The sequence below is a fragment of the Zootoca vivipara genome, chromosome 2 (assembly GCF_965207765.1).
Source record: "Zootoca vivipara chromosome 2, rZooViv2.hap1.1, whole genome shotgun sequence".
Lineage (NCBI taxonomy): Eukaryota > Metazoa > Chordata > Lepidosauria > Squamata > Lacertidae > Zootoca > Zootoca vivipara.
Genome location: NC_142584.1, coordinates 102,820,323 through 102,833,045, shown reverse-complemented (window position 1 = coordinate 102,833,045; position 12,723 = coordinate 102,820,323). Strand labels below are relative to the sequence as shown.

Genomic DNA, 12,723 nt, shown 5'->3' with positions numbered 1-12,723 from the left:
AAGTCTGTTTAATACCTCCTTGAACGTTGTTATTAATATGTTTACAGTACACACACACACACACATGTGCACATACAAACCATATTGTTTACAGTGGAAATATTTCACAAGAACATAGGTAAAGGGGCCCCTGACCATCAGGTCCAGTCGTGTCCGACTCTGGGGTTGCGGCGCTCATCTCGCTTTACTGGCCGAGGGAGCCAGTGTACAGCTTCCAGGTCATGTGGCCAGCATGACAAAGCCGCTTCTGGCAAACCAGAGCAGCACACGGAAACGCCATTTACCTTCCCGCTGGAGCGGTCCCTATTTATCTACTTGCACTTTGATGTGCTTTTGAACTGCTAGGTGGGCAGGAGCTGGGACCAAGCAACGGGAGCTCACCCCGTTGCAGGGATTCGAACCGCCGACCTTCTGATCAGCAAGCCCTAGACTCTGTGGTTTAACCCACAGCGCCACCTGGGTCCCATACAAACCATATTGTTTACAGTGGAAATATTTCACAAGAACCTATCTCAGTGCAACTGCACTATCACTTTTTAGTGATCGTTCCTAAAGAGAGCCTCACTTTTAAGTTACGTCTCAAAACAATGGCAAGTCAGACTCACACAAAGACCAACATCTCAAAACAAACGGGAATGCCATATTTTCCAGCTCTTGAAAACCAGATGATGCTTGTTGCCTGATGTTGAGGCTATCATCATGTCTCTTGCTATCTCCTGAGAGCAGGCAAATTTTTTCCTCATGACTGTTTTAAGAAATGACTCCTACGGTCATTGCAATTACTTCTCCCTCCCTGCAAGAAAATAACACTCTGTTCCGAAGACTAGTTGGCCTGAAACTACAGAACCAAAAGAGAGCCAGACTCCATTAATCAGTCACAGAAAACCCAAGGCCTGCTCTGTTGTGCATGTTTGTGTGAACAGGTTCCCTCAGAGATTAAAAAGATATCAAGCTAATAATAATAATAATAATAATAATATGATGATGATGATGATGATGATGTTGATGATGACAAAAATAGAAAGAAAAACACCAAAAAATAGTGGACATAATATGACTATTTTTTTTATTTTACAAATGCTTTCCTAGTCTTTTCCTGTGGAAATGTACTAATTATTGTGGGGGAATCTAGCTTTCAGGCAATGTCACATTTGACCTTAATTATGGCACTCTTGTCTCATAGCTGAATGGTGATCATTCTTTACCTGCTTTATGAAAATTGTAACTTTTTAATATGAAAAAAGCTATAGCTGTCGTTTTAAAAAAGTATTTCACCAGCTCACATCTCTTTGCTTAAATATACAACTACGAGCCGAGGGTTTGTGTCACATTCTGATCCGATGTGTATAAAAATCATGCTGTGAAACTTATCAAATGCCAAAAAATTTTTACCCAGTGTCTAAATCTGGGGCCTCTTTTGAGCTTGAGACCCGGGCCAAATGCCTCCCCACTCCACTAATGGGCCCTAACATTAGAAAGAGTGAATTGGATGCCTCCTCAGGTAGCAGCTGCTTGGGGTTGGGCAGTGGCAACTGGTGACAACTGAATATTTTGATTGGAAGGTGGAGTATAAACCTTCAAAAAGAAAAACCCAAAGAATAAATGTGACATAGCAGAGCCTTTAGGATTCAGCTACAAATAGCCCAACTCTGTGCCATGTGCCTAGCCTTAAAGAAGACAGGCTATTTTTGTGTGTCACTTTTTTAAAGGTTCATTTTGTGTGAATAAAATAAGGCTATGAAATAGCCCATTCTGAATATCTCTGGGCTGAGGCAACAACTGTATACACAGTTATGTAAATGAGGAATGCCACTATGACTGTGTATACACCATACAATGAGTGCACACACACACAAATCCTAAGAGTTCACCCCACATAGAGCTACAATTCCCAACGCCCTTAACAAACTACAGTTCCCAGGATTCCATGCAGGGACGGGCTTTAGATATATAGTGTATATGGTGTATGGTGTCTGCCTCTCAGCACAGCCTTGTTATGCGGATAATAAAACAGTTTGGCTGGATCCCTTCTCAAAGCTCAGCAGATCTACTGAAATATACCGTAAGCTGCCAGTTGAAAAATACACTGAAATGGGACTAATCTACGGATATTTGGCTTTATAATACATACATATATAATTATGTTGTGCAAGATAATAAATATAATAAAGCCAAATACCCGTAAGATTTGCCACATTTGAGAGGGTTTTCCAAGCAAAGTGAGGTTTGCTATACAGTATAGCGAGGACAGGATCCTCCTAAACAAATAAATCCATGCATGTTAAGGCTTTAGTTTTGTTTAATTTGCTGCAAGACCTGGCACTGAACCTCAGCTAAAAATGCGCACACACACACACCTCCCAAATAAACATCGGTCACCTCATTTATTTTTATTTTCAAAAGAGAGAAAAGTTCACCTCTTCTGAACGTGCGTGTGGGTCTGGCTGCTGGCTTTACGCAGCAGCACCAGATCCCGGCGGAATCCGCCCCGCGCTTTCCCTCTGGCCTTTTCGCTGCTAACTTTTTCCAACTAAGTTTAGCTTTTGGATCAAGCCGAGGAACGGCGCGAGGCGACTTCTTCTTCTTCTTTCTTTATTTTCCTAAGGGGTGGGGGACGGGGGCGAGGAGGGTTTTCTTGGGACGGAGGCGCCGGGGCTCGGGTTAGGAAAGGCGCAGAGGCATCCAGCGGGGAGGAGGCGGAGGCGGGAACGGCCTGCGTTTGGAAAGGGGTCCTCCCCATCCGGAGCGACCCACAGGCCGCCCACGCCGCCAGGGTCCTCTTCGCCATCCCTTTGGCTTTGCCTCCAGGTCAGCAGAAGTAGAGCCTCCCGGTGCGCGCCATCCACCGAGCTGCGATGAGGCTGTGGGGTTTGCTGCTCGCAGGTGAGTCTCCGCCAAGGATCGGGGTCGGCGCAGCACCTGCCTGTCAAAATCCTGGCAGGATGGCCAGGAAGGAGGGAGGGAGGCAGAGAATAGGGAGCCTCGTGCTGAAAGCAGGGAGAACTTCACTTTTGAAATTGTTTTGTGTGTGTGTCTACTAGGATAGTGACTTTTAAAACTATTTTTAAAATCGAGGAGGGCTTGTGGGCTTCTTAAATATTGCATCTCAAGACCACTGCCTCCGTGCCACCCTTGCCCTTCCCTCAGGGTGGGGGTGGGGGTGAGGGCTTCTTAACAGCCCAAACCAGAGAAATCTCCTTTTCTTCTCACACAAACACCTTGATGGTTGTCCTCAGTGTGGCTGCTCATCCTGGTGGGGCACTGCCAGGCTTCTGCTTGGCCTGATGTGGCTCTGGAGGGGTGAATGCCCTGTTTGAGGGTTGGGGGCACCTCTATGAGACTCCCCAAAGGACAGGCTTCAAGATGGTATAAATAGCATCTTTGCAGGGTGTATATTCTAAACTCCTACTTTCTACTTGGGGCATACGGTGGTCTAGATTATATTGGCTAAAGTGGGTGTGTGTGTGCGCTGATGTTGGGGTCCTATCTGCCCCATTCTGGAATGCCTCACTGCTTGAGGGTTGCCAGCAATTGCTGCAGATGCTCAGCGGGTGCCGTGTCCCCCCAGCAACAAGATGCTATGGTGGAGAAAGCGGCACCTGTTGATTTGCCACTTACCAGCCCTACCTCCCCTTCTCTCAGACAAGCGGCCCAATCCTATGCACGTCTGCATGGAATAAACTTTCAGAGGTTGCGGAGGAACCCCCTGTGAGCAGCAGCTGCGTAGGATTGCACCTTAGATGTGTCTCATACGGAGGCTATAAGGATGTGGGTGATGCCTGGATGGTCCGTCTGCTGCCAGTGGACACCTGTTTTTCCCTCGTTCACAAGATCACACTGACATACTCTTGTGTTAAGGAATCGGAAGTCAGTGCCTTCCATTTGCACACTCGACAATCGCTTATGCAGGTTGAAACCTCCACTTTGCCGACAGATGTTGTTGTTGTTGTTTAGTCGTTTAGTCGTGTCCGACTCTTCGTGACCCCATGGACCAGAGCACGCCAGGCACTCCTGTCTTCCACTGCCTCCTGCAGTTTGGTCAAACTCATGTTCGTAGCTTCGAGAACACTGTCCAACCATCTCGTCCTCTGTCGTCCCCTTCTCCTAGTGCCCTCCATCTTTCCCAACATCAAGGTCTTTTCCAAGGATTCTTCTCTTCTCATGAGGTGGCCAAAGTATTGGAGCCTCAGCTTCACGATCTGTCCTTCCAGTGAGCACTCAGGGCTGATTTCCTTAAGAATGAATAGGTTTGATCTTGCCAACAGATATGTAATGGGAAAGAACCCATCCCAATTCTGGGTGTGCAACCACAAGCATTCATTTGAACGACACCGAGGAGTCGCTAATCCGCGTCAAGTGTTCCTGAGTGGTACTCTGAGAGCTGATGTAACAAGTTAAACATTTGTAGAGGAAAGAGCCTAGGCTTTGGCTGAAACCAACCATATGGGTTCGTGGCAGTAAGCAAAGACAAAATTAGAAGGAGAGTAAAAATAGGTGTTTGTGTGTGTGAGAGTGAATAATGTCTGTGTGTGTGTGCATGGAAGAGAGGCATCTCTATATTTGGCTTTGGCGAAGTGTTTCAGCCTCTGAGAAGTCGCTGCGTCTCCGTTCCCCTTGGTTCTTGAACTGGGGTTTATCAGCAGTAGGCTGGTGATTTAATTCTGGGCTAAGTGGTTTGGGATAATTATTATTGCCCCCCCCCCCAGAACAGCTTTCACCAGCCTGGTGCCCTCTGGATGTTTTGGATGGCAGTGCTGGCGGGGGGGGGGGGTCATAGGGCCGACGTCAAAAATATCTGGAGGTCGAAAGCAGCCCTCGATTCATTCTTACCATCACTAACTCCTGTTTCACTTGGCAGTAGCTGTGCATTGAAAGAATAGCAGGGAGGGAAACCCACCTTTGGGTCTGAGATGTTAAGGCAGGGGTCCCCAAACTAAGGCCTGGGGGCCGAATGCAGCCCAATCGCCTTCTCAATCCGGCCCGCGGACGGTCCGGGAATCAGCATGTTTTTACATGAGTAGAATGTGTCCTTTTATTTAAAATGCATCTCTGGGTTATAGTGGAGCCTGCCTGGTGTTTTTACATGAGTAGAGTGTGTCCTTATATTTAAAATACATCTCTGGGTTATTTGTGGGGCATAGGAATTCATTCATATATTTTTTTCAAAATATAGTCCGCCCCCCCCCCCCACAAGGTCTGAGGGACAGTGGACCGGCCACCCTGCTGAAAAAGTTTGCTGACCCCTGTGTTAAGGGGTAGTTGTAGATCAGGCATCCCCAAACTTCGGCCCTCCAGATGTTTTGGACTGCAATTCCCATCATCCCCGACCACTGTTCTGTTAGCTAGGGATCATGGGAGTTGTAGGCCAAAACATCTGGAGGGCCGCAGTTTGGGGGGTGCCTGTTGTAGATGTTCATTCTCAGGGCTACTTTGATGCTTGGCACACTGCAGTCGCCTCATCACTTTAGCAAGTAGGATGGCTAAAGACTATATATAAACGATGGCTTCTTCCTGCCCTTTCAGGGCTCGCGTAATGAGTTGGGTTGGGACCCTAAACCGTGCTTGCAAAGTTTGTTCAACTTAAAACAGTGCGATAGTCTATATGTGGGGTAAGGAATTTCAAACATGCATCTTCGGGGGCAGCTTTTCACCCACCCCACCTGCTTCGTTTTGTCTCTCCATGCCCCTTTCCTGCCTCCAGAGTAGGGTGGGTGCCTGGTCTGCATACCCCCCACCCTCCATTCCCACCCGACCTTGGGCTGGGGGAAGCTGCACACCCAGCCCCACCAGCTGGAGTCTTTGTCCCTGGCTCCCTTTGAAGCTCTGGCTCCAGGGGATTTGAGGCTCAGAGAGCTGGCATGGAGCCTGGGAGCAGCCTTGCAATGTGAGAAGGTTTGGATGTCGGTGGGGGGGGGGGGCGCTAACAGGAAGGACCCACACTTGCCCCACCTCAGCAGCTGTAGAAGGAGTTCCCAAGTGCTGCAGTGTTGGGAATGTGCTGGCAAAGGAAGGAATGGTCCTTGAAGTTTTCTTCAGCTGCAGGGCCACCATCTCCCCACCCCACCCCACCCGCCCCATGTTTCCCTTGCCAGTTTGCAGTGAAGTGGAGGGGCAGGTTTGTGTGTAAAGACCGCTTGGCATCCAGAGGGACCCAAACTTATCCGAGCTACGATCGCAGCTTGGTGCTGTGCCACCGCCTCCCTCGTTTTAGCAGTGCGAGTTCTTATAAAGCCATCGTTTCACGGCTTTCGGCCCCCAGCCCCCACGTTCCTTGGCGCGGGGCCAAGCTGGCCGGACAACAGAGCCAATCCCTGCCATGGTTATTTTTGGCAGGGCTGTGGCTTCCGCTCCCAGGCCCCATGCAGTTGCTGAAGGCAGAGGAGGCGACCAGAGGCATTTTTCATGGGCCCCCCAGCCCCACCCTTGAAGGGTGAGCAGCAGAAACAGGTGGAAGCGTCTGGTGGCGGATGTCTGCAGGGTGGAAGCCCGGCTGCATGTGAAAGGAGATGCCAGGGAACCTCCGTCTCCAGCACTGCAGTTATCTATCTGCACTGGGCTGGGATTGTTGCACTGTCAAGTCCTGGGTGTGTGGCTGGATCAAAATGGCAAAACAGACCCATCGTACTGGGGGCGCCCCTTTAATCTGAATAGGGTTGGGCAACCTTCATTGCCAGTGTGGTGTAGTGGTTAAGAGCGGTGGACTCGTAATCTGGTGAATCGGGTTCGCTTCCCTGCTCCTCCACATGCTGGGTGACCTTGGGCTAGTCACACTTCTCTGAAGTCTCTCAGCCCCACTCACCTTACAGAGTGTTTGTTGTGGGGAGAGGAAGGGAAAGGAGAATGTTAGCCGCTTTGAGACTCCTTCGGGTAGTGATAAAGCAGGATATCAAATCCAAATGCTTCTTCTTTATGGTGAACTGACTAAATAGGTTGCTGCTATTCCTGTTTTCTCAAGGAGGAATGGAGCAACAGAGAGAGCAGGATCATAGCTGCCAAGTTTTCCCTTTTCTCGCGAGGAAGCCTATTCAGCATAAGGGAATTTCCCTTAAAAAAAGGGAGAACTTGGCAGCTATGAGCAGGATCCGAACCCAGACTTTAACAACTGTGGGTGATTACTGAAATATGTAATGTAGTGATTTCATGCTCTTTATTGCAGCTTGTAGAACAGAAGTTGAATTCCCCCCCCCCAAAAAAAACTTCAGGCTTTATATACATTATTTACACAATGGGTCCCATCTGATTAGCTGGTTCTGCTTCCCTCCTGGAGCCTGATTGGGCTGCTACGGCAGGCCAATCAGTTGTTGCATTCTAGGATCCTACCTGCCCATTGTTCAAGGATCCGAGCTTAGTACATAACAATTACCATTTTGTTTCATGGATTCTTCCCCTTCCTATGAATGGTTCTATGGGGCTCCGGTGGTCTGCCATCCAAGGCAGCGATTTGGTCCACATATCTGCAGCATCACCAATTAAGTGGTACTTCTAGCACAGTCCCTGGAGGGTCGGATCCCAGTGGCCTTCCCCTCCCCTCCTATGATTAAAAGCACTTTGGTAACTGAAGAACCGGCATTCGCCTGTCTCCCAAATCCCATATACAGGTATATCCACCTAGCCTTTTATTCAGGGCTAAACAAATGGCTCAGCCACACTTCCATAGGTGTGCCAGGCTTTCTAGGTTTCTGGGTCCGTGTCTGAGTAGTATCTAATTTTCGCCCTGGGAAAGCCTGCATTTTACTTGCTGAATTGGAGCAAACAGCAACCATTTGCTCCGATTCAGCAGTAAAATGTGCCTAGAGAGCATGGAGTAAATGTTAAGTGTGGATGAGCCCTAAGTGTGGCGCGAGAACTCTGCAAATAGGAATAGCTTTCAAAAGATTTAATAGTAGCCATCTGGACTGGGTGGCTTCAACAGGAATAATGGAAGTTGGTAGAGCCCATTTGCCCCATAGGGCAAAATATACAGGTACCGGTCTGCTTAAATGAATTTCACATCAAGAGGGGCAGCAATGCAAAAAAAAAAGCCGCTATACAGTGGTACCTTGGTTCTCAAACTTAATCCATTCCAGAAGTCCGTTCCAAAACCAAAGCGTTCCAAAACCAAGGCGCGCTTTCCCATCGAAAGTAATGCAAAATGGATTGATCTGTTCCAGACTTTTAAAAACAACCCCTAGAACAGCAATTTAACATGAATTTTACTATGGTATCTAACGAGACCATTGATCCATAAAATGATAGCAATAAACAATGTACTCCATTCACACAATCAATCCATCAGTAGTTGAACTGGGTTCCACACAGTCACAAAAACAAAACAAAAAGAGCCGCAGAAACAAAAACACAAAATGAATAGCAAAAACAGGCAGACCTCAGTGTAACACTGAAAACGGAAGGGTGGCACTCAAATTGGAAGCATAGCACTGAAAACGGAGCATGTTCGGCTTCCAAAAAAAGTTAACAAACCGGAACATTGACTTGTGGGTTTGCAGTGTTTGGGTATTTAGTTGTTTGAATCCCAAGTCATTTGAGAACCAAGGCACCACTGTAATTCAGGATGTTTATAGACTGCTGCTGTTTTGGGGTGGAATTCAATCACATATCGGCAATTTCAGGTTGCACCATTATGTTTGACTGGGAGGTCTTCTTGTGAAACAAACCCAACTTTCCCAAAGGCTCAGATTTTTGTGATAAGGAAAGTGGCTGGGGGAAGTGTGGGACGACACTTGCTTGGCATTGTCTGACCTGCCCATGAACAAATCAGAACGAATGCTCAATAAGTAGAAGGAGCGTCTGAACCCCCATCGTTCTGCCCGGACACTGAGGTCCAGCGCCGAGGGCCTTCTGACAGTTCCCTCATTGCAAGAAGCCAAGTTGCAGGGAACCAGGCAGAGGGCCTTCTTGGTGGTGGCGCCTGTCCTGTGGAACGCCCTCCCATCAGATGTCAAAGAGAAAAACAACTACCAGACTTTTAGAAGACATCTGAAGGCAGCCCTGTTCAGGGAAGCTTTTAATGTTTAATAGATTATTGTATTTTAATATTCTGTTGGAAGCCGCCCAGAGTGCGGTTTTTATTATTATTATTATTTTAGTATTATTTCTTTCTAATCTCCCTGCAAACAGATCAAGATGACTGCCCAGTAAACAGGTCATCTGGAAGCAACCTTGGTGTGTTGACTCATAAACCAAAGAACAAAAATAATATTTTGGTGCCAAAGAAACCTAGATTCTCTGTTCAAAACAAGTGACGCTGAGAGGCAAGAGTATAACAGGGTTGGTTAAATCTGAACGAATGCTCAAGCTTTGCAGCGGGCTAAAGAGTGCAAGTTGTCCCTTTCCCCTCTCTGAATGTAAAGGTTTGTTTTGGGGTGGAAAAGTAAATAGTGATGGTCGGGGTAAGCGGCGGTGTCTGTGAACGGGTGTGCATGAAGGGGCTTGGCTGGAGGCCAAGTGAAACGAGCAAGAGCCCTGGAATGCACAAGAGTTTGGTGCATTTGCCAATCACCGCCTTTATATTGTCAAGAAAAAGAAAATAAGGCGGTCAAGGCAGCAGATCAAATGGGAACACCCATAAACTGCCCTTAACAGGAAAACCTTTATTGTAAAAAAAAAAAAATCACCTCAAATGGAGTAAATCGGATATAGTTTTGCATAAACTGTATCCTCAGGAATCTGGAGGGGGGGATCCAATTCTTAATCAGAGTGCCTTGATGACATTGTTTCATTAAATTTGGGCATTGTTGTTGTTGTTTAGTCGTTCTGTCGTGTCCGACTCTTCGTGACCCCATGGACCAGAGCACGCCAGGCACTCCTGTCTTCCACTGCCTCCCGCAGTTTGGTCAGACTCATGTTGGTGCCTTCGAGAACGCTGTCCAACCATCTCATCCTCTGTCATCCCCTTCTCCTTGTGTCCTCAATCTTTCCCAACATCAGAGTCTTTTCCAGGGAGTATTCTCTTCTCATGAGGTGGCCAAAGTATTGGAGCCTCAGCTTCACGATCTGTCCTTCCAGTGAGCACTCAGGGCTGATTTCCTTCAGAATGGATAGGTTTTATCTTCTTGCAGTCCATGGGACTCTCAAGAGTCTCCTCCAGCACCCTAATTCAAAAGCATCAATTCTTCGGCGATCAGCCTTCTTTATGGTCCAGCTCTCACTTCCATACATCACTACTGGGAAAACCATAGCTTTAACTATACGGACCTTTGTAGGCAAGATGATGTCTCTGCTTTTTAAGATGCTGTCTAGGTTTGGCATTGCTTTTCTCCCAGGAAGCAGGCGTCTTTTAATTTCGTGACTGCTGTCACCATCTGCAGTGATCATGGAGCCCAAGAAAGTAAAATCTCTCACTGCCTCCATTTCTTCCCCTTCTATTTGCCAGGAGGTGATGGGACCAGTGGCCATGATCTTGGTGTTTTTTTTGATGTTGAGCTTCAGACCATATTTTGCACTCTCCTCTTTCACCCAATTTGGGCATTATCCAGCCAAATTAAGCACTTGGGAACGCTCCTGATTTCAGTGTCAGTGCTGTGGGCTTATTTCTGAGTAAACATGCATAAGACTGGGCTGTAAATCTCTCTCCCTGAAATTAGTGGGACTTTAAAAGTGCTCGCCAGTGAGTGGACTGTGCCCTTTGATTCCAATCCGCCTGCTTGCTTTCAAAGATATCTCATGATAGCTCAAACCTTGGTTGTTGTTTTTAAATGGGCGAAAGCTGGGATTGTCAATAATTATATGTCCTCTCCTTATTGGCGCCATCTTTCTCTCTGTTATGACCTCAGATGCAGAAGTTATATCTTTCTAATATTTGGAAGTCCTATCATAATCCTCTGGACTGTGGAGTTTCCTTGTCTTGCCTTTCTGTGGATGCTAAATCTTCCGCCACCCAGCCACTGACAGCAGTCTAGCTAGTGGGTCTGATTTGCACTTGAACTCCAGTTAATGCATAAGTACCATGCCTCTACCATGCCAAGTTGAAGGAACTCTTCCAGAGGACTTTTTAAAATTCAGTATTCATCTGGATTTGCTCGCACAAACTTTACACTATGGTTGGACTATGCCTGGTTTTAATTGAGCATTCATTCTGATTTGTTTACAAGGGACGTGGGTGGCGCTGTGGCCTCTTGGGCTTGCCGATCAGAAGGTTGGCGGTTCGAATCCCCGCGACGGGGCGAGCTCTCGTTGCTTGGTCCCAGCTCCTGTCAACCTAGCAGTTTGAAAGCACGTCAAAGTGCAAGCAGATAATTAGGTACCGCTCCGGCAGGAAGGTAAATGGCGTTTCCATGCGCTGCTCTGGTTTCGCCAGAAGTGGCTTTGTCATGCTGGCCACATGACCCGGAAAACCTGTCTGCGGACAAATGCCGGCTCCCTCGGCCTCTAAAGTGAGATGAGCACCGCAACCCCAGAGTTGTCTGCGACTGGACTTAACTGTCAGGGGTCCTTTACCTTTACCTTTATATCACAAGTGACATTTGCCCAGAGATCGCCAACGTGGTGCTCTGCAGATGTTGCCGGACTCCAACTCCCATTAGCCCCAGCTATCATGATCAGTGGTCAGGGATCATAGGACCTGTAGTCTGTATGTCCCTGTTGGCTTATGGGCTGTTTGCATGCCTTTAGTCATCCCACACTTTCTGAGACAGTTCCCTTCCACTTTCCAAACTGCAAAAAGTCAGGTTTGTTTATTTTGTTTAAAGGGGTGGGTTTGTTGTACCAGGACGGTGGAGTTTTGGCATGCACTGGGATCCCCCCTGGCAGTCTGGAACCAGTCAAAGACTCCTCATATCTATTGCAATTAAGCATTTAAAAGTGTAATTGCACCCGTCACCCATAAGATGAGCCCAACCTGGTGGACCCAGCCTCAGTTTCCCTTGTTCTGTACTCTCTGTTCTTCTCTCTACCTTCTCTGTCTCCACAGTGCTGGGGGCAGCTCTGTGCCAAGAGCCTGAGCCCCCCCACGGCTGTTCCCAAGGCAGCTGCTACCCAAACACAGGAGACCTGCTGGTCGGACGGGCCGACCGCCTCTTCGCCACCTCCACCTGCGGCCTGCGCCGTCCCCAGCCCTACTGCATTGTCAGCCATTTGCAGGTGAGTATTGCAGAGCAAAGGGACGCGGGTGGCGCTGTGGTCTAAACCACAGAGCCTAGGGCTTGCCGATCAGAAGGTCGGCGGTTCAAATCCCCGCGACGGGGTGAGCTCGGTCCCTGCTCCTGCCAACCTAGCAGTTCAAAAGCACGTCAAAGTGCAAGTAGATAAATAGGTACCACTCTGGCGGGGAGGTTTCCGTGCACTGCTCTGGTTCGCCAGAAGAAGCAGCTTTGTCATGCTGGCCACATGACCCAGAAGCTGTATGCCGGCTCCCATCGGCCAAAAAAGCGAGATGAGCGCCACAACCCCAGAGTCGTTCGCGACTGGACCCCTAACAGTCAGGGGTCCCTTTACCTTTATTGCAAAGCAAAGGTCGGAGTGAGCAAATTGCCTGGTGCTCAGAGGACCTCTAACTCCGAGCCCGAGAGACTCGATAAGGGAAAAGCGAATGCTAGAAAACTGAGCGCCCACCAAACTGGCAACTGATGCTTACTTCAGCACTGGTAACAGGACAGCATCCTCTGCTCCACCTGGAAGCAGCAGGTTAGCTTAGGGAGCGTAGGCCAGGTCTGTTTCTTGCTAGCCTTGGGAGAACTGCGAATAGGAAGACCCCAATTCAACCTTGGGCTGGTCACACCCTCTCTC

The 12,723-nt window shown here is 48.2% G+C and overlaps 1 protein-coding gene across 1 annotated transcript in view; it reads left to right on the top strand.

Moving 5' to 3' along the window:
* The first annotated feature begins 2,518 nt into the window (after positions 1-2,518).
* The window catches only part of LAMB2 (laminin subunit beta 2), a 55,810-nt gene continuing 45,605 nt past the window's right edge, over positions 2,519-12,723 (top strand). Inside the window, exons 1-2 of the mRNA XM_035106866.3 lie at positions 2,519-2,883; positions 11,909-12,078. Of these exons, the coding sequence (XP_034962757.1) occupies positions 2,856-2,883; positions 11,909-12,078 (198 nt within the window). The 5' untranslated portion in view covers positions 2,519-2,855. The remainder of the gene's footprint in view (positions 2,884-11,908; positions 12,079-12,723) is intronic.